This window comes from Etheostoma cragini, chromosome 13 (assembly GCF_013103735.1).
Source record: "Etheostoma cragini isolate CJK2018 chromosome 13, CSU_Ecrag_1.0, whole genome shotgun sequence".
In the NCBI taxonomy this organism is placed as follows: domain Eukaryota; kingdom Metazoa; phylum Chordata; class Actinopteri; order Perciformes; family Percidae; genus Etheostoma; species Etheostoma cragini.
Window position 1 is genome coordinate 3,937,049 of NC_048419.1, and position 26,101 is coordinate 3,963,149.

Below are 26,101 nucleotides of genomic sequence, written 5' to 3' on the forward strand. Positions count from 1 at the left end.
CCTTCTGCAATAAAGCGAGCCGGGAAAAAAAAGAAGGATTTTTTTTGGATGACCACGCAGAATGGTGGAGACTAGTGAAAAACCCCTCTGTGTAACAAGGGCCACATAATGACCGGGACACAAGTTAGCATGATTAGCTCTCATGGAGACTGTTGTGCCATCAAAAGGAAAATCAAAGCCTATTGTCAAAAATGAAAGAAAGAACTGGGCATTTTGCAAAATGTAATCCGGTTCTACATCCCTGTCATTATCATTCAAATGCTAGTGGGTGTTCTTTTGAATGGGTCCATCGTGGCACGACAAATACGGCCCTGTGTACTAAAGCACAATTGACACAGCTTATCACCAAACTGCCGTGATTGGGGTGTTAAATTCCTGCCTTGCTAGTCACGCTAAAAGTGTGTGCTCACATCACTGCAAGGCACTTACAACTGACATTATATGGTGACAATATCTGTGCGATGAGTTCATGGTTCTGGGGCTTTAATGACGCATTTAAACTGTAGCTCTAAAAGCGGTGGGTAACCCTAAACAAAATTCAGCACTGGTGGGTTAGGTTTCCTTTATTTACCCTGATGAAATAGAGTTAAATGAGCTTTCTCTTGAAATCAGAGAGTTGCAGAACCCCATGGCTAGGGTGAGAAGAAGAGAAAAAAAATACTTTGTATGAATCATGATTTCTTTGCAACGATTTATAAAAATGATTATTTCCCCCAGAATCGATTTTGTAAAATAATTATTTCTTTTTACCAATAATGGCCCTAAATATTTTCTGTTTATATGGTACAGCCGACGACGACTACATCATGTCTGTTTCTAGTAAAGCAGAAAATGCAGAATACCCATGTTACTTACAGTACTTGAATACAAATCAAATAAATGTCAGACTGACTTCTTCTTAGATAACAATTAGTCTTTAGTAATGTCTAATGATATATTGTCAGTAGAAGTGTATTATATAGCTTTTGTTTTTGTTAAAAGGAATTAAAAAAAACACAATACTCAATACTATCAAATCGTAATACTTCTAGAATCGCAATAAATGAAAAACGCACCCACGTATCGTGAAAGAATGAAATAGGGACAAAAGCATTTTGTGCCAGCCCTACTATATTTTGAGCTCATTGATCTACCCTATAGTATTTTAAACCACTTTTTTTGCAATTGACTGTCTGGATTTTTTTTCAAAATCATATGTCCTTGTCCCATAAATCAAATAAAAAGAGCCACCTGTCCTCACTTTCTTTTGTCCTTCTCTACTTACATGAAACCTTTGGTCCACCTCACAGTTGACTTGCTTCCTGAAATCCTGTCATCAGGAAGCAAAAGCAAGGCATGCAGAAAGAGATACAGAGAAATAGGAAAAGCAGCTAAATTACAAGTGCAAATTATTATAATATACAGACGTAACAATGTCATTCCATATATTCAGAGTAATGAAGTATTAGTAATTACAAAAAGAAAGATGCAGAAAAATGTATTAAATTTGAAAAAAATGTTTGAAGATGCTTTTCAGAACTGCTGAATTAGTGACATGCAGGGCAGCTCATTGTGGAGACAAGTAGTTTACTTAGTAAATATCAACTAGCTCACCTTCTGGGCCACAAGGAAAGTCAGCCTACGGATGCCATGTTCAAAGAGCATAGATTTCTAGAATTGGAGGCACAAATTGGCAGGATAAGAAGATCTCTCTGAGCCATTTAAAAAAATTAACTCTCAATTCTGAAATAGAGAGACACAAAAGCCTTGTTGTGTTGTGAAGGCTCTCACCTTTGAGTGAGTAAACTCTCGGAATGTGGCTGCCAGGCCGTCGTCATCAATGTCGCTGTCGGTCTTTATAGCCACATTCAAGATATGGATAGGCTCGTCCTGCACGCTCTGGATGACAAAGCAATTACACATTTAAATCTAAAGTACACAGCCACACCGGTCAATGACTACCAGACGTCTGTTCTCCTCACCTTGTTGTCCTCTTCGCCATAAAGGACAGGATTACCTCCCTCTGGGAAGGTAGGACTTGATGGTGGAGAGTCAGAGAAGCAGCTTAACACGTCGTTTATGTTTCTGTAGAGGAGAGAAATCATCCATGCAATGAATAAGACTTGCATATCATCTTTACCTACCAATGGAAAAAGGTATAAAAAGACCTATACACAAGGACTGACCGGGTGAACTCCTGGAAGGAGCGGAACGCGACCATGGCTCCCATGCGCTGGCAAGGCGGCGTAAAGGATGTGTCAAGCAGAACGTCACTGACCACATGCACCATGCCATAGTGGTTTAGGTTGGATGAGAATGACATCCTAAGGTATCGACAGAGAGCAGTTACAATGGGAATCAGCCACATCGCTAGAATGACTCTGTGAAAATGTTCCCCATCCACCTTTAAGAACCTCACAACAGTTTGGATTCCTCTGTTTTAAAGACATGTCAGATCCTTGGATATAATAATAATAATATTTATTAAAACACACAGTATGTGTTAATTGTAGGGAATTGTAGGCACTCTTTTTTTAACTGAATGAGGTTCAAATCAATAAATAAAAAATTAGAAACAAAATTACACCATTACATGTGAACACAGAAAAGCGGCTATAAAGTATGTTAGGAATTTATGACAAACCACATGATAGTGTAAGAACATGTTCCTTAACAGGAAAGGGAAAACATAAAACCATCAGAGAGACAATTTTAATAATAATTTTCCAGTTTGTGGGGTGTTAGTCCTTTGATTGGAAAAAGCTTTCCCAGAAATTACACCCACTGAAAGCACTCAAGAGGTTTTGTGTTTCAAACCTGTCCACAGTATCCATATCTGAAGCGCTTTTCTTCTCAGCACTATCATCCTTAGATTTACTATGTTGTGCTTTAAGGTCCTGGGGTATAGTTTCCAGTAACCTAGTGTCCGCTGCTTTTATAATGTCCAAGATTGGAGCAGACATTCTCCTGGCAGGACAGTCACAGGTTTCAGTTCAGGGGATTCGCACTGGTGTACAACATTTCCCAAACATGTAATCTGAAATATCTACCTGACATCCCAAATTAATCCAAACCTCCTCAATACTGAAGCACATACACACAATAGTTTGGTATATAACACTCTTTCACAAAGACAGACACAAACACACACAGAGACTCAAAAAAATGACAGAGGCTGAATGCCAAGGGCCATGCTGGTGTCAGTATCAAGAAACCTTTCTAAATCAGACAAATTGCAGTTGATAAATCGGTTTCATTTTGGAGAGATTTTAAAGCACCAAACAATTGCATAATCAAACAATTTGTTGACTTCATCAACAGATGAATTACCTAATCATGAATTAATAACATGAAGTACTGCTTTGACCATGCGGCTAGCTAGTCTACAGTCAGTAATGTGCAATGGAAATAATGTTTACAATACCTGTTTAGAGTGGGGATGTTCCCTCTGCAATCAAACAACATTGATTACTACGTGGTTAGTGGCAGGCATCAGGAGAGGAAGACAGTCAAGGTGCAGAGCTATGTGTGTGTGTGTGTGCCCTTTACCGCAATGAATATATTTTGCACTGATCAATATCTAAATGAGTGCAATTAATGGGAAAATGGAGGCTAAAATAAATTGGAAATGTCTTTCTAGTTGTAAACACACATTTCACTTCCTGACTGCTCCCTTTATAACATGCATTATGAGATGTCCTGAGGTACAAGACAGAGAATCATTTCACACTCGCACTTTAGTGATGGAGGTTAATTCAGGCACAAACAATCACAAGGATGCTATTAAATGTGAACGATTGCAAGTTTAAGGATTTCTGCAACTAACTGCATAAACAAGCAAAACCAAACAAAATAAAAGAGAAATACTAGCACTGCGAAGCATCAATAAGCAAATACACAAAGACATACACACATTTGCACCCAGGCAAACTGAACACAATCACACAGGTGGGATGAAGACAGAAATGCCAAAGTACTTTGTCTGTTACAAGCCTTCTTAAATGCTGTGATTTTGTGCAACGCAAATCCCCAGGTAACCACAGCACACCACTACCTATTCTACAAACACCTAGACAATTGACTAACCCAGTGGTTCTGAGAGATACAAATATAGAGGGAGACCCCAAATTACGCTAATCATTCATAAGAAGAAAGCAGTGGGTAAGAAGTGCTAAAATATATGCTAAATTACACATTACGCTGGTATCCAATGTATGCTGGCTCATCACTGCCACCAATGGACAATTCAATATCCACCCCTATAATAAATATTTGATTCCTGTCCATAGTGCCGTTTAAGGGGGGAAGGGGCAGCGGGAAAGGTAATGCACAGCATGTGGGCCTTGCAGGCGTTTTATGAGCGGTATACCTGTTGGGGTGCGAGGTGGGAAGCATGAACTGGAACTCTACTATACACGTGTTGTCTCTCAGTTGACGATGCTGAACACTGTTGAGCTCATAGGCAATGTATGCTCTGCGAACGTACACCTGCGATAGGAGATAAAGCCGCAGAAAATGATCATTTGATATCTGAATCACCTGCATTTTTAAATTTCTTAAAATGGAGTTGAAGCCAATTGAGATCAGTGTTGCTCTCACCTCAAGAGCAGCCATCCTGACGACCTGATTACTGTGGTAGAAGAAGTTGGGCAGAACATCAAAGATGGACGTTTCTGAAAGGATCAGTTTCTAGAGAAAAACCCAGATAATCAGTCAGCTTGAACACTTTCTTTATTTCCAGAGTATTAGATTAAGCCAACTCCTTTTTTGCCTACCTGCAGGTTCTCGATGCAGAATTGGTGTCCATACATATCAATGGCGGAGAGGAAGATGGACTCCACCTGGTTGTGTCGTAGCTCATAAGAAGGGAGGTGGGACGCTATTAACACCTGGGTACAAAGGATGAATGAAAGACGGTCAACTCATTTATTATTAAAAGACATGGCACACTCTTTTCTTCACAGCTTGTGAAAGTGTCCATCCCTTTACGGTTCTTTTTGCTCTAGATTTAAAATGTTGATGAGAATTACCAATTTTCCTCTTCTAATTTGTCTATCGTTTTATTTTTCACCAATTAAAATGAAAAACAATAGATGGTGACACCTGGTGGTGAACTCGCGACACTATCTTTTGCATGAAAGTCCTACATAAAGCAGTTTTAACCACTTCAGGAGAATTCATATTTTTCAGGTTCTGACTTTAAGCGGGCCCAATTCAATATGAAAATTAATTTGTCAACAAAGATTAGGAATCCACATCTGACCTGCCGGGCCCGCAGTGCCACCTTGGCATTGGTTGTCTTGCTGAGCTGGGTGAGTTCAGTCAGGATGGCCATCAGTTCATCTGTCAGTGTGGGATCCCGGCCACACAGCTGATCCTAGACACAGGAGATGATAACTTTACAGAACATCACTTGCTAGATATCTTTAAACTCTATAGTTTAGGGAAAACTTTGAACTGGTCTGACTCAGTAAGAAGAACACTTACAATGAGCATAGTGACCAGCAGGTTCTTCTTGGTGACTTGAGCGTGGGAGAAGATGTAGTTGAGCACATTGGCCATGTCGCCTTTGTTTTCCTCACGCAGTGCAAACACACACTTGTCATAGTGTCCTGTTAACAAACCAACCTGTAAGAGCTTTGGTAAATACTGCACAGGGGAACTACAGAGTCACAAATGCTCAGGTGTTTATTGTTAAAGAGCTCCCCCAAGTGAACAGAATGAGTATGTGCAAATCTTCTGAAAAACTTGAAGGATGGTAATAATAGAAGCACGTTCCTCTTGCATGTGGCAACGTGTCACCGCAATGTACCCGTGAAAACCAATAAATGAGTGTGTTGCTGCATTCCCTCACCATTCTGAAACTGGATCTCTACTTTCAGGTACTGTCTGAGCAAGTCCATCACCACCGCCTTCATGTGACCTCTGATGCCACTGCGATACCTGTTGGAGACAAACACAGTCTGGCCTCACACAAAGGAGAATGCAGCATTGTATTTATTGTGCACCAGAGCTCTAGTAACAAGGAAAACAACTAATACAGATCAATCCAATTTCAGTCTAACAAAGAAAGTTCATGGCATGCAGCTAATTACGGTGTGGGCCTTCTAGACATTGGGATGGTTGTTCCAGACCTAATGTGTAATGTGTGTGTGTGTAAGAAGCTGGTCCGTGCCATCTGTCACTTTGGGTCATAGGTGATCAATGAGTGAAAACTTTGCATTGTATTGACAGTATCTCAATGTATTTCTTTGCCTATGTAGAGAGCATCAGACTCACTTCTGCACCAGCTGAACAATGCTTTGTGTGTTCATAAAGAAGACTTCTCTCTCTGACTTCTTGTTAAGAGTAGCAGCATGGCTGTCCAGGATGTTTGCAATCTGGAAAGATAAACAATATGATAAATGTAATCCTAACAGCAGTGGAAACTCGTAAGCAATAAATCCCACTGGTACTAATTAACACTCTTGTTATAGTTATAAAATTAGAGATTAATACAAGTTGAAGTCTGTGAAAACATCCTCTCACTACTTCTCACAGAGGCATTTCCTTTCTTTGCTCTTCAAAATTCTTGCATAAATGTATACAAACTGTACAAAACATCAAATGCAGTGGATTGTTTCAATAATGCTGCACATTGTTTGAAGACAGACATATTTTCTCATTACAGACTTTGTTATAAATAGCCATATAAAACGGATATGCGGAAACACGATTCCTTGTGCACACACACAGACAGAACTTGCCTTCTGCTTACCCTTTTACTTTTACAGATATGCAGTCACTCAGACACATATTGCCAAATAATTTGTTTGCACAAGAAACTGTACAAAAAGTCAAGAGGCGGTGGACAGTGTTTTTTTGGCAGACTGGAAAATTGAAGTGCAATAAAATCCTACAGTTGAGAAATCCCACTGCCAAACTAACAACGCCATTAATACCTGGAAACCAATAAAACCCAGTTGTTAGAACAGGTTTTTACTGCTGGCAGGCAGCATTAACTATATATGTGCATCAACTATATATGTGTGCATAACTACTTACTTGAGGTATAGTGAAAACCACACAAAATTATAATTTGCAAAGAAAAAAAAGATGATATTGTATATATGTTATTATAAGGTTATCGACAACGTAAGTTAAGAAGAATTCTGTGGCCATAGTTAGCGTTGTGTGTGTGCACGTGTTGCTGTACCTGTTGGCTGGGAAACTGGCAGAGCACGGAGGTGATGTTGCTAGCATACTGAGCCATCTCCTTTTTGATGCACTTCTCCACAGCAGGGGGGATGCGACCTGACACACTGGTCATGATGTCTTGAAGCTCCAACAGTGGTAAAGAAGGATCCCGCATGGTTTTCATCATCCTTTCCACCCACTCTTTCAACTAGGACAGACACAAGAGACGTATTTTAAGGGGTTGCTTACAATTGGAAGTGCTGATGTTGCCTTGTAAACAGGTGTTCTTGAATTCTTACCCTAGCACTGAAAAAAGGCTCAGGAAGACAGTAGCCACTCATTATGTGAACAAGATGATCCATTGTGTTGTGGAAGACTCTGTGTAGCTTTTCCCCTCGCAGAGCTACAGCCTGGATAGTAGGTAGTGGCCCTGTGAACAGGTCTGCCTACAAGATAAACACCAATACTGATTATACACAATTGCCAACATTGCCATATGCCGAGGTGTCATACACAAGCATTGTCATGGTATAGTATAGTAAAGAGTAGCAGGCATACTCTGAAAAAGGGAAACCACACCATCAAAATGCATGTCGACTAAAACAATATCCTGAATAACTTTTGTCCAAGAAAGTAATTGAATATGTCATGTTTACCTTCTTTAGGCATTGTTACCTAACTAGTAGTGACCCATTTACCAAAAGAGGGCTCCTTCGTCCTGATAAAAGGATACCTCCTGAATTTCTAGCATTACCTTGGTTCAGACGTTTATGCAGACAGCAGCTCTCTTCAGCTAAATAAGCCTTCATCTTTGTTGGTAGTTTTGATTCCCTGCCTCATTAATGTTCTGACTTCATAAAGTGACTTGTCATTTACAAAATTCCACACACCCAAATAACTAAGATATAGGCTAAGAGTAAGCAGAGTACATCTTTTGTGCATGGAAATGCAGTTTGAGTTACTTTTACCAATAAAAAGGAGCTGAAAGCTCAAATGTATGGCCTAACTTAAAATGCTAACTTTAACTACTTACTAATTAGTCAGACATACAGTACCTGTTGCACTCTGCTTGGGTCATCCAGTTGCAGCTTGGCAATGACACAGCCAGGGTCCAATGCTGCTCCAGCCCTCTTCACATAGTGAATACAACCAGACTCCAAAGCTGTGAGGGTCATTACCATCTTCATCACCTGGAATTTACAAGTACAAAGTTTACATCTGTACAACAGAAACAAAACTAAAGCACATGATTCCATCTTTATCGTGGAAAACATACATACACATAAGCCTTAAGATACTGTACCTCTATTTCAGCATAGCACTGGCCAGAAAACACGTGCCCGCCATCCTCGACTGTGTACTGGATAAGCTTTCCTGCTGAAGGAGATCGCAACAGCGAGGGATCATTCTCCCTTTCAAAAACACAGGTCTTGTTCCCAATCGTGATGCGATACCTGCGGGGAAAATAAATCAGAAGTGCGTTAAGTCATTTATGTTGTAGGTTGTTAACTAATTAAAGATATTTCCAGGCAATGAATTAGCCAATTTAAGATGTACCACTTCATTATAGTTTCATTAAATTTCATTCTGCTCTGTGGAACAACTTATTTATAAATGAGAAATGTAATACTAAAGCTGTGTTTGATCTTACCTGTCCACCTCTTCCTTCATGTAGGTAGTGTAGCTGCTTCCATCATAAGACAGCAAAAGACCTCCATCACTGAGCCGATGGACGTCCACCTCCGCCGAGGAGTTGTTCATGATGACCACATAGGAGTTGGGAGACTGGCGCGTCACTGTCAGGACGTACTTAGTGCCTTCATAGATCAGCTCCACGTTCACAGTGTTGAGTAGTGTGTGAGCTGGCAGCACCTGGCCCCTGGTCAGAGAGTAGAGAGCGTCTCATGCTTGCTATTCAAACACTAAAAGTGTATTTGTTTTTGGTGAGTGTCTACAACTTGCAATATATTACTATGACATTGTCATATTTTTTACCTTTCAAGAGAATGCAGAAAGTTGGACACACTGTTCCTTAGATTGACATCTGCCACATGAAGAGCCCCGGTCACAATTCCCAGCATGGTATTGGGACGCTCCGCCTACACACAACATACAATTAATAATCTTAGCAAGGAAAAGGTTAAAATCAAATGGCATGGAGCCAGTTAGATGAACCGCAATAGGCCTTTCTATTATTACAATACTTCTGTCTGCTTTCACTACTAATATCGGTCACTATGTCAAGCATATCTAGTCTGGTCAAGTGCATCTAGTATAGGGATTGACAGATATGGATTTTATTAAGTGCCGATACTGATTTTCTTTCCATCAGCTTAAGCCGATGACCGATACCTTCAGCTGATTTTCATGAGCTGATATTTGGAGCAAATACGTTTTTTGCTCCCTCAATTTACATCATAAAAATGTAAACCTTGCCACACTGGGTTTGTTTTCAGAATCTGCCCTGTGATTTCTTTAAAATAATAAGCAAAAACACAGATCAGTGTCGCTTCTGCAATCATTTTACATTTGTATCACCCAAATTATGTGTGCAATGTGCATCATATGGATGGGTGCACTGCATATGGTTAACTGTGCAAGGGTAAAAGGCTTTCATCAACATCTACAACACAGACGATGCATTGCTTGCTGAAATATTATAAGACAGGTCATCATAAAATGTCCTTATCAACACAACTAAATAAAAATAAAAAAAGATATTAAAAAAAAGTAGCCATTGAAATAAAGATTTATTTGTAATTTAAGACCCCCGTGGTGCTAGTGGTGGAGGGGCTGTGCATGGTCTGCACATGAATTGCAGCCCCTCCAGCAGCACAAAGCTGCCTGTGGACGCCTGCCGGGAAAATACTATCGGCGAATGCAGCAGCCTCGTATTGGCTGATGCTGATACGTGTAAAAATGCAAATATCGGCCCAATATTTCGGCCAGCAGATAACATCGGTCTATCACTAATCTAGCATCTAGTGGCCACAGATGGACCATCTCTGCATACCTGCATCTTCTCGGAGATAAGCCTGTCAAGCCAGCCTGTGTCAATGCTGTTGTGCTGAAAGCTTTCCGTCTCCAGCAGCTTAATGAGGTATTCCACTGTGGTCCTGAAGTCTCCTCTGATAGACAATTCTTTCAGAGCTACCACCATGTTGCTAGAAAAAGATTAATACATCACCACACATGTTAATGATAAAAACCTCTGAATAGACAAATGTATAAGAAATATATCCCATTGTAATTATAAAGTATATCAAGATAAGCAATAAGTAAATGTTTCAGATCTTTCTGATAAAATAATGCTTTTGAAAATTTGGTGTTTACTCACGAGATGGCTTCTTCCCGATTCTCTCCCCAAGAGAAACAGTGTCCAAATTGGGAGTCAGCAAACTCGTGCAGCCCTCCAGCCGCTGCAACACTGAAGTAGCCCCACACGTTCTTATTGCTGCGGAAATTCAGCTCTTGCACTGTTCCAGAGCTTGGTTTGAAACCCTGCAATTACACCACATTTCACTCTTTCAAAAACAGATAATTTGACACTAAGAGAAAGGTCACATTTAGGAGTAATAACAATGGCCTTTATGTATGGTACGACAGAATTACAATTATTTAGTGTAACCACAGAAAGTGAGGCTTCACCTCATCAGGGTTTTCACTGGTGATACGTGCTGCAATGACATGGCCCCGTGGTGAGGGGGCTGTCGACAGACCCTCAAAGTCAATTGGAGAGTCTCCCCAGGGCTGGACCCCATAAAGCATCCTGATGTCTTTGATTCTTTGAAGAGGAATACCCATAGCAATCTGATAGAAGATAGTGTTATTAGCAGAAAACAAGTGTATGGAACAGACATCAATAGAACATTTAGGAACAGGCTTGCAGGCACTGATAAAAGAAAACACATTACTTATATGGATCATGATTATATTTGCTTTCAACCAAACAAGTGCTTTCTGATGGTTGCCAACAAGATGTTTTCTGTTTTGTAGACATCCGATAAACACCATCTTTCTGACAGATAATGAGTCGTTGCAAAAAAGCCCCTCATCCTTTGTGCCAAAGAGAATGTCACTCCCACGGTATCATCCAATCAGCATGGCTACAAAGCCTTCCTAGCAACACTGCCCTTCAGCTTGACTGCCACTGACCTATTTACACACAATCCCGTAACACTGCAGAACAGACCATGTGACTGTGTGCTGCTACAACAACTGGATCTACTACTTCTTTTACAGTCTGTTGCCATGGAGACAGGGGGCCCAAAGCGGTGAAGGCAGTGAAGCGTGCCAACTTTTGTCTTCTATAGGACAGTCCCAGACTTGTATGTACTTTATCTGATGCAGCGGAGTGTGTTCTTTGTAACACTGCAGGCATGTCTGGGTGGGACTGACCTGCAGTTGGGCAGCAGGCAGGTTGACATCAGCCACCATCTCCGTACAGGGGTGTTCCACCTGCAGACGAGGGTTGAGCTCCAGGAAGTAAAAACTGCCATCCTGGCTGTAGAGATACTCCACTGTACCAGCACTGACGTAACCCACCATCTTAGCCAGCTTCACTGCACACTAAGGAGAGCAAACAATTCCATTTGTTTTAAGGTTAAAATTTGTTAAATCAAATCTGAATTTACTTAGTTGATGTTAGGTCTCTTTTTATTATCTATACAGAAGTTTCAACAATGCTAGATTGGTTGTACCCCTTCCATATCCTCAAACACATCCGAAGTGGCGATGGTAGCAGGAGCCTCCTCTATGATTTTCTGGTGCCGTCGCTGCACAGAACAGTCTCTACCAAACAGGGAAATGGCATTGCCATATTGATCAGCCAAGATCTGGACCTCAAGGTGGCGGGCGTGCTTAGCCAGCTGCATGACGAAAATAGGTGATCCTGGAACTTCTGCCTGGACCTGGAGCACCAAATAAAAAGAAAATCCTTGCAGCCAAGAAATGCAGAAAAAGATCCTATTCAAAATGTCCATATTTTATTAAATGCAGGATTTAGCCCGCGTTTCCATGTACCTGTCTGAAGAGATTAGGAAAATCATCAACAGAGTTGACTTTACGGATGCCTTTCCCTCCGCCTCCCTCTGAGGCCTTCACCATGACAGGGTAGCCAACTTTTTCTGCAGCCTGGCAATTGGGAACATAGAACTTTTCAGTATACATTCAAGTATCCACAGTATACTTAGGCACATGCAACATTCATTTGGCATTATGAACAGACAGTTGAATGACTTGCTTACCTTTAGGCCATCCTCCACATCCTGGATGCAGCCAAGCTCATACACGTCAGAAGGAACATTGATTGTTTTCTTCTTTTGGTCGTTCTCTGTCCATTCTACTGTCAGGCCTGAGAAAGACAAACAGAAAGCATGTTAACATACAAGCAAACATCTGCTGCATTAAGTTTAAACCTGTGGGAGTTCAAAAATCCTACATTGTTTTTTTAAATAACAAAAGGAAGGCCCTCTTAATTTAAGGTGGATTAAGTGGATCATAAACAGCCTGAACAAAAGACTATCTCTGGACCCTAAACTGTGACCTACCTGAGCCGCTCCAGGGCAGGGTTGGAATGCCAGCAGTCTGAGCCACGATGGACGAAGCAATCTTGTCTCCTAGAGCCCACATGGCCTGACTTGGGGGACCTGAGTAAGAAGTAAGCGATAAAAAAAAGAGCAGTTTAGTTAAGTAAAACTGATACTGTGAAGGTAAGTTAAAGGGTAAGAAGTAAGAAGCTTGTCTTTACCCATGAAAGCAATGCCATTCTTATGAAGCAGCTCTGGAAGTTTGGGGTTCTCTGAGGCATGACCCCATCCAGCCCACACAGCCTGTAAGGATCAAGAGTATGACAATAGACATTTAATCAATGATGCATGATTAATCACTGCGGGGCAACTATAGATATATTAAGCATGTGGTCATAACCTGAACAGGTATGCGTTTGGCTATGTCCAGAATGAGCTCGACATTGGCATAGTTGTTGTTATTAGTCCCTCCTGGCACAGGCACATAATGATCGGCCATTTTGATGTACTCTGTGAACCAAAAGACAGAACCAAAGAAAACCTATTATTTACCCCAAATCATCTTGCTGCAGTCACAGTTTCCCACGCTGAGTACTGTACTATCTCTTAATTAGCTGCAGTGTTCAAATGCAAAAGATCAGAGTCTAGTGCTCTGTCATGCCACTGGCACCATGGTTCATAGCTGATATCATGCTAAAGCTCACCTGCATTGGCCTTCAGGTCCTCTGGGGTCACCATCACAACAAAGCGGATTGCTCTTTCATTGCGAAACATCTCATAGGCCCAGCGGCGGATGGAGCGCATGCATTTGACTGCCGCGATGCCATTGTTGGCGATAAGCACCTGGAGAAGCAAGATAGTTGAGCTATCAATGTTGATTTGCTCACATAAGTTAAAATACTTCATTAATAATAGCTGTTATATACCGTATATAGACATTACATTTACATGCCTGTGTGATGCAAACACACAATTTGTTCTGTTTTAGAATTCATTACTGGTTTTTTTTCATCATTCAAGAGGTGGCAAGTAGTGTACTAAATAAAAAATCGTCACCTTCTCGATAACCTTGTTGCCACCAAAGCGGGTGACAAATTCAGCAGGAGACGCCACAGTGAAGTCCCTCTGGAGATCAATACGCCGGCGATCTCTGCCTTGCTTCACAAGGTGCAGCCCCGACATGCTTGGTCTGTTTTAAGGAATACAACGAATGAATGTAACAGCCCTTAAAAAGACCTTTAGTTCTGAAAAAAAAAAAAAAGAAAAATAAAGAAAAGGGTATTCTGCAGCCATGCTGATAATGAACAAATAACTCATAAGCTCTCATTTTCAACTGTACAGAAGGAACAGGACACTTTACAGTCCTCAAACATGGTAACATCCGGAGACAAGTGCCTTTCGAATCAAGCTCAAGAGGGTGGAGTTCAGGGGTAGTTCAGGGGGTGGGAAATTAATCTGGCTGGCTGGCTTCTGTGGTCTGACAGTGCTTTATTGCATCACTATAGGGGTTACTGACTGAAGAGGCAAATGTGCCCCTACTGTCTGGAGGCCCTGATTCCAATCCAGCTGTGGAGCACAAAGCCAGACTGGACAGAACCATGATTCACATGTCTTGTATACAGTAGATAATGTGGTTCTAAAATGGCAAACAAAAAAGTTAGTCAGCATGCGGGGAAAAAAAGACCTTTATTTACATGGCTGGTTACATAATGAAACACTAATTGGAAACCGCACGTACAGATCAACAAACCTGGAACACATATAAAACACGTATAAAATCAGTTCTTAACAAACTGGAAAGTAAAAAAGCATGTAGTATTCAGTAAATGATCTGCGTGTGTGCATTTGAATCTTGAACCTTCTTTAATGTTTGAAAGGAAATGTAATTTTCAAGCCTCCGTCTGTGAAAGTAACAGTGAAATGAGAGGTCTACGCAGCACAACGAAAGACCTGGGCCTGGCAGAGAGACTAAAAACTGCTACAAGCTTCAAACAGAGTTCTGTATGTGGTCTTTTAGACTAGTCCGGGAATTTCTGCTTGTGAACACTTTTCTTACCCGAAACCAAAATTTGGAATTCTATGCCTACTTTCCAGGCCAACCACACAGACTCAGGACACAAAGAAACCCTTTAGCAGTGCGCGGCTGGTGAAACCACATTTTTAGAAGGAGTAAATAGTCTGAACACAGTGACATTTTGGAATGCTCCCACAGGACTAGTCTCAGAGATAACATTTGAACTTGCATCATGTGCATCGGATGTTTGCAAGCCACTGTTTGTAAGCTGCAAAATTAATGTCTACGTAATATGTGAATTAATGCATCACTATGGGGACAGTTTACAAATGACTTAACAAAGTAAAGTTTTCTAAATACTTAAATTGAAACGAAGACGACTCATCTTAAACCCTAAGGAGCCGGTCATATTTTCTAGGTTAAGACCATGTTTTAAGTAGCTTCATTAACATGTTGAATTATTGATACAAATTGTCCTGCATGCCTGAGAAAAAAAAAGCTTTAAAACACAAATCATCACAGAAACACCTTTATCCACACAAATGTATATAAGCATTGAGAGACAAGAGGTGATGCAGATTGGCTAGGTGTGCGTTCTTCACCTTAGATTGTGCAAGGGGCCATCATTGGTGTCGAATCCCATGTCAAAGGTGCTGCCTGAGCTGTCAGAGGATGGCGACAATGAGCGAGTCTCCTTTTCCTCCAGCGGCAAGACAGGCTTCCCCTGGATTTCATCCTCAGAGTTCTCCTCCGACACTGATCCCACAATGAAGTGAGAGTGCAACGCCGCAACAGCCGGGTTCTTCTTGGCAGCACCGTTCTGCTGTGCCATGTCTGGGCGACACGAACAGGCTGCAAACACTGGCAAGAAACACAAGAGTGGCAGCAGCAGTTATAAAGGAGATAGAGAGTCCAAATATCAGGGTACATTGTGTCACAAGATTGCTTTGGCTGACATGTGATGCTGTTTATCATGTTGCAAAAGTGAGTTACATAAACTTAAGTAGACTATCTTGATAAACCGATATTGCAACACTTGACAATGACTGGAGGCATCAGGACGATGTGCGCACAGGCTCTGGAAAGCAAGCTCTTTATTAAACATGCCAAAACAGTTTGGAGTATACCATAATGCGAGACGGATTAAATAATGACATCTGTATGTAACAATGTGTGTACTGTCATCAGTAACCATACATCCATCTAAAGAATTGTTTCTATGGAAAAAGCATATATTCACACACATGGTCACATAAACAGTATAATCCTGCCTGCATGTGAGAAACACTTAAAGTGTGTCTGCCAGTTAAAACAAATGCAAAATAAATGCTGTTAGTCCATGCAATGGTAGAGACTATTGAATGACTACAACTGTTAATTGAGTACATTTATTTTAGGGCACATTTTACTCTCGGACGTTCTCGTTCATAAATTACCAAGGACGTCAAATACAATTTTAATTAACATCGCCCCAATGGAAACATTAAGATGTCCCCTAACTGCCACGATGCTGTTCAACCTGCCTTCCAACGCACGTGAAGATGCTCTTCAACCGGCCGGGCAAGTAGAAGGAGTAGCTAGACTTCGGGGTAAGACACACCTTAACTTACCTATCGATAGCAGCTTGCGGGACCAGAAAAACAAGCCGAGCAATGGGGCCACGCACATTGCAAACGTGAACAAGGGGAACATCGTAAAAATGGCACAGATAACTGCATTTAACAAGCCAAAAACTTCTGCCTCAAACCTTATAATGTAATGGCATAGCTAGCAGGTGAACTGCTTTCTAGCTAGCGTTAGCTATGGTAACGAACGTCAGCGTTAGCGTAAAAAAAAAACCTTAGCGTTATATACCTGTCAAGTCAAAGCTAGCTTAAAGCTGAGGCGCAGATGCTAATAACGTTGGCGTTAGCTAGCTATCTTAATGGCAGTGGCTAATGCACTTATAAAGCCACAGACATGACACTAACATGGTCAAATTAACGTTACTATTGACTGTCAGCAGGTGTTACTGTTACTGTAGCTAGTTACTGTAACGTCATGGCAGCGAAGTCGAAATCTCTGAGCGCAACGAACTTAACGTTACAGACACAACCTGAGATAAACATTTCGGCTGTCAACTCACCGCTGGAGATGCACCGAAACGTAATCCTGAAAAAGTAAAGTCCAAGAGATTAATAAATTACTTGTGTCTCTCAGACATCTCTGCTTCCAGGGATGACGAAAAGAATCACATCATGAGGAGGCAACAGACGCTTCCACAGCAGAGTGGGGTGATGATGATGCGCAGACAGGTTACTCCTGGACATTGACCTCTGAGAGCAACTTCCGCTATAGAAATAGATCAGATAAAAGAGACTTCACACCCTAGACGTTTGAAATGAAGATGGAAAAAAAAGAAAGTATTTTTAAATTGTATATTATGGATGACATAATATGAAAATTAAATACTTTTAGTAGCTGTGTAGTCGTAGATAGTGTGTATTTGAAGAATATTTAATTTATGTTAAATTAATTGTTTCTATGTGATACAATATCAATATTCTACACTACTAGACTAGAGGCGTAGTTTTCTGTCTTCGTCTTTCATTATTTGTAAAAGTTGTGAGTGTTGAGGGACCTACTATTACTAAATTAAAAATGCTCACAATAACTATAGCCTACTGTACATTTTTAATTGCTATTATAAAGCTCTCTATCTTTAGCGATCTTTGACTAAAAAGGACCATGTTATAGAATTAGGCTACTCTGTAAAATAATCTTAAGGCTTTCATAGCCAACTCATCAATTGCTACATCAAAAAACAACACACATGTCGTCTGTAGCATAGACTGGCGAAGATTTACAGTGCAAATATTTTCTCTCTATGTCACCTAGATCTAGGATGTGTCGTGTTCGCGGAGAACCAATTAGATTCCAGAGCGATTTAATGGGCGGGTTTAGAAGGGTTATAAGAGGGGCGGGCCCTAGAAATTGAGGTTGTCTCACTTACTACATGTGCTACATGTGTTGTCATAGTTTTTTGATTTCGGAACGGGAAAGACGATACTTCACGTGTTGTGTTCTCATAAAACCTTTCACGGTGCCAGGTCTTTTTTATTGCCTGTGCTCGAAGCCGAACCAATATAAAGTACATGGCGTAATTCCACATTCTATCATGCATAACACCCCAGACCTGTCAGTTGGGAACTAAAGCTGTGACCTAACTGTCCAAATGAAACCATGAATATGTAAATGTAGTGAAATAACCTCAGCTCCAGTAAAACCTCAATTCCAGTATTTCCATCAAAATGTAGAGCAATCTCTCTAAATGCTGCGTTACTGCAATTCTGATCCACTAGATGGCTTCAAAGTCCACTATTTTACCAAATCTCTGAGTAGCCCACACAGAAATTAGGTGGAGATCCAATCGTTTTATTTGAAATGGTGGCCTTATGGATATGGTTTAATATTGCATCATTAACAAATAGAAGATTATACTTTCAGCAAGAGAACTGAGATAACTATATATTTGCATTGTCTAGGTCTAATTGCTTTTGTTGTTGTAGAACAGATATATACACGTTTGTCACAGTATTATTTAGTCTTTCATACTTTTATTGTAACTTTATTCCATATTTATGTTCTTGACTGTTGTAGAACTTTGTCTTTATTTTTTTATATCCTCTTAACATGTTTACTGTACGCACCAAACACCAAGGCAGATTCCCACTGGGTGATACACCTGTATTCAAATGTCGAGCCGTTGTGACGCACACACCGTTATGTACTCTAACAAGCCCAGGAACAGTTATGTCATGTAGTGCCATGCCTTGGTTATTTTGTTAGAATGCAAAAACGACCACAAATATAGTTTAGGTTATAAATGTATTCATCATTCTTCTGAAAATACGGCCTACAGATTTAACTTTTAAAAGGTCTTTAAATTGATTCCACTGGATTATGATCGCTATGCAATGTATTTTTTTGAAATCTAATTCATTTTGTAAAGCGCACGGAACAAAATGAATATATTAGTGTTGCTAATATTACAATCTTAGTTGATTTAGTTTTGAGAGTTTTAGTTCAGTTTGTAGTTTTAGTTTAAGGCGGAAGACTCTCGCTCATGTAGTAAGGAGATCTAAATATTATATTTCCAAGTGGCCATTATTTTCCCAAATTTGTTTCTTTATATACTGCAAGCTAAAAAGTCTGTCCTCCCTCCTAATTTTCTGCTTCTAATGTAACCCATAACATTCGCAACACAGTGTCTCTCTACCCCAGCTCCATGGATTACACCAAAAAGTGTATTTTCTAGGCTTTAAACACGGTTTAAGGATCATGGCTATTAATAGTTGACCTTAAGTGTCATCAATTGTACAAGTGTGTCTTTTTTTAAATGGCAAAGCAGTAGTATCCACCTCTCTTGATGCATCCATGTAGTTTTTTTTTTCACCTTTTGAAAGCTCTTCCTTCACACTCGGTGCCACATCCGGGCTGGGGTGAAGCAGATAGACGTCACGCCAACCGGACAACTAGCTGCCTTTTATTACTCTGTGTGTGATGGCCTGAATCCCACGCAGAGCAGTAAGCCTGCTGTATCCATTGTGATAAAGTGTCATGCCAAACACTGGCTTTTGTAAATATAGTGTGAACCATCTCTTTTGAATACATACTGTATTTGTTTGCATGAGGGGACTATAACCTCCAAATCCAAAAGGAACATGACCTTTTGTCACAATGCACACTACGTACACACTTTGCATGAATATACAGCATGTTGGCAAATCTGTGTGAAGGCTGTACTGTTTGGAAAAGTCATCCACTTCTAAACATCTTGTATCGACTATGTGAGTCCATATATGACTATATGACATTTATGTATTCAGAAGAAGTATTTTCGGTGCAGCTTGAGCAGATCTACGAGCAGAGAGATTAGCAACTCAAGTGGAGCTTTGCTGTCACAAGCAGAGGTGTTTAGGGAGTTGCCCTAGCAAGCAGCGAGCTGCACTCATGCATATGGAATGAAGTGCACAGGACCGCAGACTCACTCATTCACCTTTATTGCTCAGCCACCATTTGCCTAAGCCAAGGGCATGGCAGCAGCAGCTGTTGCACAGAACCACTTTTTGCTTGCTGTGAAACTCCAACAAACATTCATATTAAGCTGCTATTCCAGAAAACATAGTGTACATTTTTTTATTTTTTTATTCACCTGTTAAAAAAAACATGGTCATTATTGATTCCTGGACCAGTAGTGCTAATATGTATCCTATTGCCTTCCAAAACCATTACTTAAGAATGAAGATCATTAGGTTCACAACAATATTTGCCTTTACAGTACATGTACATGTATACAATTACAGTGAGTAATGTGGTCAGAAGGAAAGAACAGTACCTCTAAAATAGAAACCAACATAGAGAATAAAGGACAGACCAACGCCTGATTTTGCCAGAACAATATTTGAAAATCCAAATGAAATAAAGAAGTGTACTTCAGTCAAATTAACAAATTATGCCTAACATCCAGACACGCACCGGATGCACAGGCTTCATTGAATCCAGCTCTTGAATTCAGTCCAAGTCTTGATACAGCTCTTCTACATGCATGTGTCCATGTTTAGACATTCATCTTTGCTGGTGTATCAAATGAAATAATGACAAATTATTGCTGACAAGCTTCTGTATTTTTCAGCTGTGTCTAGCGTTAACAAGGATTTCCCTTTTATTTAGCTCTAAGCTGTAAATAACAGCAGTAATGTAATGTCAGCGTTCCAAAAAAAAAAGACAAAGGCAAAGCATTCAGAGCCTGGAGCTTGAATTACCTCTGTTCGTAGACAGTCCATTATTCTTGATTGGGTTAGCGAGTGTGTATGAATCAATCAAAAATGATCATGAATTACCCGATTTAGATGTATCTTGTGGTGAGACAGCAGAAGAAATGTGATATCTGACCTCTTCCCGACAGTAGACATCTGGATATGTTTGTTCAATGTGACAACAATACTACATCCATACATTACAAACATGTTAAGAACTGCATTAAATGTGAACATCTTTATTTAAATTGTGAAAAAAAACGTTTAAAAAAACAATTCACCTGAATAATTTGGCAGATAACCTGCCAGATTTAGGTAAAAATAGTAAAAATAAAAAGAATCCTGAGTTTTCCATCCCAGTCCACAGTGCTGCTTTGGTAGAATGTGAACAGGTGGTTTACAATTTCCTCGTATATCAATGACAGGTTTAACAGTGATCAGTTTCAAAAAGCTTTGATTAGCCATGTTTTATACAGAATGGGAAATGAGCAAATTATTTACACCATCATACAGAATAAAACAATAAAAAATGATGTATTCATATTATTAAGCATGTTATTGTCATTCTATATAGCATTCCACTTTGGATATTGAGTTTTGCATAGCTCGTTTTCCCTAAATGAATTCCAATAACCATCTTTTTAATAGTTTTTGGGACTTCCGGTGAATGTCACAACAGTAATTTGGTCTTTTTGCAAAACCAAAAGACACCATGATGTCTATGTTAAAACTGGACTATATTTGGCTAAAAAAGTCATTTAAGACTATGTTGCATTTAACTGTTTAGGATATGTATAGGATTATGATTATATTATAACAAAATCATTAAAATGACTATATTTAAACCTGTAGTGAGAAACATGATTTAAATTGATATATATTAGGCCTAAATATAATGAGTGTTAACATAAAGCAGTGTCTTTTGTCCTGCAAATCCCCAAATCAATGTTTATGAGGCAGGTTTATGGATGATAAAATGACAAAAGCAGCAACACATGCAGTTTCTGACAAAACAGTTATTTTAGGTGATTATGTGGAACTACAAAAAACTTGTCTGTTACCCAGCATCCACCACTTGAAGGATCACAAACACCATAGAGTCTATTGTGGAGGAAGTCGGTCATCAAGTCCTGTAACTGGATTATGTATGTTTTGCAGTTCATTAACTGAACACTTAATGATTTTTGGTGAAGTAGACTTCTGCTTGGCTTTGGATTTGTGACTTTGATTGTCAGACCCTGGACTTGAATGTCTGCTCCCTGATTTGGATGCCTTAGGTTGGGAGCTTGAACTGCTGGGCGGTCTGGTTGCGAGCAGGTTTTGGCTTGAGTTGACAGAGTTGGGGATCTGATAAGGACTGAAACACAACCAAGGCCGAGAGCTGCGGAAACAGTGGTTTCTGGCCAGCGTAGAGGTTGCCGAACAGGAGGGGAGAGCTGGTGCTGCCATGTAGCCGTATGGATAGGAGAAAGGTCCGCCGAAGGGTGACAGTGAGATTCCCTGTACGAAAGAACACAATTGTTAATTTTACTAACACCGTACATTTTCTGTGTTTCTACATTTTTCAGACCGTCCTTACCCAGAAAACGACCACAGGGCTCAATCATAACTGCCCCCTTGAGGGTCAAGTTCAAAAAGGCAAGCTTTAATAAGCTGCGGGTCGCTTATAATGATTGCTTGTGCATTCTACTCATGAAACATAGGTGGTGTAGGGCAAGCAGGAGTTATCCCATTATCTGTTTTACTGAGGAATCTGATGTATAAATGTATCGGTCGCCTGAATTCTTCTTGTAACTCTGTCGTTTCACATCAGATTGACCCGAGGTTCAGTGTTTTGTGATACCAGTCACTGTATGGGATTACTGGTATAGCTGTCTTGTTTAATTGGTGTCTGTCTTGTGTATCTGTATCTTTTTTGTTGTTGTTCTTATGGACTGTGAGTCTAATAATAAAGGCTATCTATCTATAATAATCCACAATTACGTTTTGAGAGCAAACTTGGAAGTGAGGTGACAAAATAAAAGAGCACCAAAGACCGCATAAGGACACCAGTTGGGGGAGGGTGGTACAAACCAGGGTCCATGTTAACCATGTGAAACCAAAAGTCAACAGTCATTCTGTCATTTTTACCGATGAGTTTTTTAGACCTTAGTTTGTGACGCAATGATGTGCGTAACATCAGGTTACATCCTCATTTGACCCTTGTATAGTATTCGTGTCAAATTGACCCATTTCAGTATGCATTTATACCTGAATATCAATGGCCTTGCCTTATTTTCTGTGATAAACATGTATTACTGACTCAATTCAGAAAATTACTTTGGATATGACCACTTATGTTTTTTCCAAGATAAGATTGATCACATAGTGTATTTTTAACATGAATTACAACCTTATGACAAAAAACGAATCACACTTCCATTTTTAATCCTGTTCTAGTAGAGACTTCCTTAAACATATCCAGTATGTTATCTCAATTGTTTTTAATTCAGATAAAGACAATGATTATGAAGTCAAATTTCATTTCAGAATTGTTTTTAAAACCCCGCATAAGTCATGGGTCAATTTGACCTGAGGGATACAGAGATGGTCCCGAAAGTGAAGACAATATAAGTTATAAGTTGTTTTACAGGACTCATTTTAAGCCAATTCATGATGATTTGCTAACCCTAAGTATTTTTCTTGCCTAAATAAAACTAATTCAGTTGCACGTTTATCTAGTTTCAAAAATGGGCTAAATAGAACTTTCACATGAGTACGGCCACATGATTATGCCACAGTAAATAGAACGGTCCTATGTGTCGTTTAGGTAGTCTTTGAAAATCAACTCATAATGTTGTTTAGGTATAAAGATGTGTTGATGTAAGACAAGCACATTGACCTTTGCTCAAACTGCTTGTGACACCTAAGCCATTTCTGTTTGTGTCCCATCGTCACAGGTTGCATGTCTATGAGTTGGGACAGTCGTTGATAGAGATAAATCAGGACAGATAAGCAGAATTTTGCTCAGCAAATTTAGATTTACTTCTATAAAAAAAATCATAATTTGAACCCTTGTAGGTCACGGTTTACTGGTCTAGATTAGCATATTGGTGTGACTGTGAAAAAAAAAGTCTTATTATTTGCTAATTTTCTGTCAGTCGATATCACATTCCACCAGAAGTTCAGTCCAGCTCTTCATCTGAGCTTTTCCTGCCTGAACTTCAAATCAGCCTGCCATTCCTTACAATAAGTTCAATATTAGAATAGCATGTTCCTGCTGAAGCGTACCTGAGATGCCAGCATGTGGTGAAACATGAAGGGAGACGGAGAGGTGATGCTTTGAGAAGACATGCCTCCGTTTTCTACTCCAGGCAAAGAAGACAACAGATGTCCCATACCCGCCGGCTTAACTGACAACTGTCCCGGGTGAAACAACAAAGGTGACCCAAGCTTAAGAAACTGTTGGCTGTGCACACTCGAGAAATCCAAAGTCTGAAGGTGACCAGCACTGAGGGATGATGAGCTCTGTGTTTGCAACATCATAGGCAGGACCCCATCGTTGGTTTCGCTCATGGGCCTTTTTGAAGAATCACTCTCCGTAGAGCACATACCATCTAATGATCTAAAGATTGTTCTGTCTTTTGTCGTATCCTGATTGTCGTTGCTTTTACTGTGTGCAGCCTCGTTCCACAGTATCTCCTCGCTCTTCTGACTCAAAGGGGACACATGTTCAGTCCTGGAAGAGCTGGCTTCAAATAGGTCCTTATCTTGTAGATCAACTTCTGAATCACTTCCAATATTGTTCTCATCTGTGGGGGGGAAAACATTATATTTCTTAAATGTATTTGTAGTTAAGAGTTAATTGAGGATAGTTCTGATGTAAGGCAATCCAAAATATCAGAGAAAAAAAATCACAACAGTGTTCAGCAGGGCTTTTGACAAGCATAGTTGTACCTTATTAGTAGTGTATTATCAGAACAGGGTGGACAGAGATGACTCAGAGAGAAAATCTTGAGCCCTGAATGAGACAGTGTTCACGTGAAACCCAAAGCGCCAAAACAGTTGGTTCATTAAAACAAACTATTTTTGTTTTGCCAAATTGAGTCCCACAGTAAATTGGGGTTGAGATCTACATCTGAACTCCCCCCTCCCATGTTTGTGTAGCTCACTTCACTGCCTCGCTGGTGCTCCAGTGTTAAAGATGCATATTATGTAACTGCAATATCCCAGGTTCAATGTGTTGCATTTTATACCACTCTTTCTTTACCCCATGTTTCCTATTTCTGTCAGCGGTCCAATAAAGGCAAAAAAAGGAGAATGACTCAATCAGGACTTCTCGTCTTCCCCAAATAGTAAAACGTATTGTGTTATCTTCACCGTCTAATTACCTAAAGTTAATTATTCAGAAGGACAAAGAGAACATAACCCATGTCCACTTAATAGCAAAAGTTAAAAGCAACGATATGTGGTTAAAACCTCATTTAAAAACCTATTATGTACTAAAAAGGGAGCTGCTTGAAATCTCTTGAAAATTGCCAAAAATGAGGTCACTTGAGTCTGATTTAATTGGGTCTGAAGGCTATGAGTTTGTAAATAAAAATAAAACTGGGGGTGTGGAGGTAGAGAGAAGCAAGGTTTCCAGACATCTGTTACCTTCTCCCCCGTTTGCATTTTGGGTAATGTAGGCGCCAGATTTGGACAAGAAAGAAGGATGGAATAATAGTCATGATATCTCTGGATCTGCAGCATCAATTTTGCTCTTTTAAATTGACCAACCTGAGTTTGAAAATATAATGCAATGCGAAATCAATGGATCCTGAAGCATAAATGAACACTGTCTCTGTTTTGTGACTGCAAGGGTTAACACTTTGTCCTGTGGAAAACTCGGTGGGTTGATAAACATTGCCATAATGGCTGCTTAATGATATAATAAAGTGTAAGGTTACCCACCTTGACAGGTTGGTGCGGACATCAGAGGGCTGCTCACCAGCTCCACAGGGGAATAAAAAGGATCACTGGTACTGGGTTGTTCACACGAGTCATCAGAATCAGCACAGTCCCGGTCCGCTTTGCTTTCGGTCTCATGCATTGACAAAATAGTGAAAGGCTTACACCTGTGGATCACAAATGAGATTTGGTCGAAATATGTATATATCCATACCGGTATGTCCTTTGGTATTTTGATTCATTCTGATAGCAAAAGATATCGCCTACCTTTTCTCTCGTTTTCCGTTCCCTGTGTCTCTGAATCCTTTGGCGAAGGGGTTGTTGTCGATTTTAAGCTGTGTAATCTTAAGGAGAAAAAGACACATCAGCAAGTTAGTCACTGCAAAAAATACAGCTACTTGCACAGTGACAGATAACTGAGTAGCCTATTACATCAGTATCCACAAAGCTCATATGTGGCACTAATGAGGGCCCAGTTTTAGAGCATCATGTTCCGGCCATACAACTCTAACAAGTAGCCTACCTCTTAGTTTCCAAACCATCCCAACACGCACCAGACTCATGCTTTTCTCAAATTTTTCATAAAAATAAAAGTTGCTGCGAGTAGAGTAGATCTACATCTGCTAGATCTAGGTCTGCTGTGCATGCTTAGGGGTGTGCGGGGGGGGGGGGGGGGG

The 26,101-nt window shown here is 40.1% G+C and overlaps 2 protein-coding genes across 11 annotated transcripts in view; both read right to left on the bottom strand.

The window, feature by feature from the left end:
- The window catches only part of acaca (acetyl-CoA carboxylase alpha), a 33,519-nt gene extending 16,495 nt beyond the window's left edge, over window positions 1-17,024 (bottom strand). For 2 of the 10 annotated variants that reach the window (XM_034889599.1, XM_034889597.1), the window contains exons 1-34: window positions 16,823-17,024; window positions 15,300-15,558; window positions 13,740-13,872; window positions 13,388-13,526; window positions 13,084-13,193; window positions 12,905-12,986; window positions 12,705-12,803; window positions 12,402-12,508; window positions 12,178-12,288; window positions 11,856-12,065; window positions 11,554-11,724; window positions 10,804-10,965; window positions 10,493-10,656; window positions 10,169-10,319; window positions 9,151-9,254; window positions 8,807-9,034; window positions 8,459-8,609; window positions 8,211-8,345; window positions 7,455-7,601; window positions 7,175-7,363; window positions 6,259-6,359; window positions 5,834-5,922; window positions 5,467-5,591; window positions 5,243-5,356; window positions 4,755-4,868; window positions 4,579-4,668; window positions 4,349-4,467; window positions 3,404-3,427; window positions 2,797-2,946; window positions 2,166-2,303; window positions 1,962-2,064; window positions 1,771-1,878; window positions 1,594-1,650; window positions 1,265-1,309 (exon numbers count right to left, since the gene is read on the bottom strand). In XM_034889599.1, the coding sequence (XP_034745490.1) occupies window positions 1,265-1,309; window positions 1,594-1,650; window positions 1,771-1,878; window positions 1,962-2,064; window positions 2,166-2,303; window positions 2,797-2,946; window positions 3,404-3,427; window positions 4,349-4,467; window positions 4,579-4,668; window positions 4,755-4,868; window positions 5,243-5,356; window positions 5,467-5,591; window positions 5,834-5,922; window positions 6,259-6,359; window positions 7,175-7,363; window positions 7,455-7,601; window positions 8,211-8,345; window positions 8,459-8,609; window positions 8,807-9,034; window positions 9,151-9,254; window positions 10,169-10,319; window positions 10,493-10,656; window positions 10,804-10,965; window positions 11,554-11,724; window positions 11,856-12,065; window positions 12,178-12,288; window positions 12,402-12,508; window positions 12,705-12,803; window positions 12,905-12,986; window positions 13,084-13,193; window positions 13,388-13,526; window positions 13,740-13,872; window positions 15,300-15,529 (4,200 nt within the window). In that variant the 5' untranslated portion in view covers window positions 15,530-15,558; window positions 16,823-17,024. The remainder of the gene's footprint in view (window positions 1-1,264; window positions 1,310-1,593; window positions 1,651-1,770; window positions 1,879-1,961; window positions 2,065-2,165; window positions 2,304-2,796; window positions 2,947-3,403; window positions 3,428-4,348; window positions 4,468-4,578; window positions 4,669-4,754; window positions 4,869-5,242; window positions 5,357-5,466; window positions 5,592-5,833; window positions 5,923-6,258; window positions 6,360-7,174; window positions 7,364-7,454; window positions 7,602-8,210; window positions 8,346-8,458; window positions 8,610-8,806; window positions 9,035-9,150; window positions 9,255-10,168; window positions 10,320-10,492; window positions 10,657-10,803; window positions 10,966-11,553; window positions 11,725-11,855; window positions 12,066-12,177; window positions 12,289-12,401; window positions 12,509-12,704; window positions 12,804-12,904; window positions 12,987-13,083; window positions 13,194-13,387; window positions 13,527-13,739; window positions 13,873-15,299; window positions 15,559-16,822) is intronic. The other 8 variants (XM_034889603.1, XM_034889602.1, XM_034889601.1 and 5 more) reach the window with 5 other exon arrangements.
- A 4,472-nt stretch (window positions 17,025-21,496) lies between these two features.
- LOC117955265 (T-box transcription factor TBX2b-like) overlaps window positions 21,497-26,101 on the bottom strand; it is a 5,987-nt gene continuing 1,382 nt past the window's right edge. The window contains exons 4-7 of the mRNA XM_034889646.1: window positions 25,692-25,768; window positions 25,428-25,591; window positions 23,766-24,286; window positions 21,497-21,995 (exon numbers count right to left, since the gene is read on the bottom strand). Coding sequence (XP_034745537.1) covers window positions 21,597-21,995; window positions 23,766-24,286; window positions 25,428-25,591; window positions 25,692-25,768 — 1,161 coding nt within the window. The 3' untranslated portion in view covers window positions 21,497-21,596. The remainder of the gene's footprint in view (window positions 21,996-23,765; window positions 24,287-25,427; window positions 25,592-25,691; window positions 25,769-26,101) is intronic.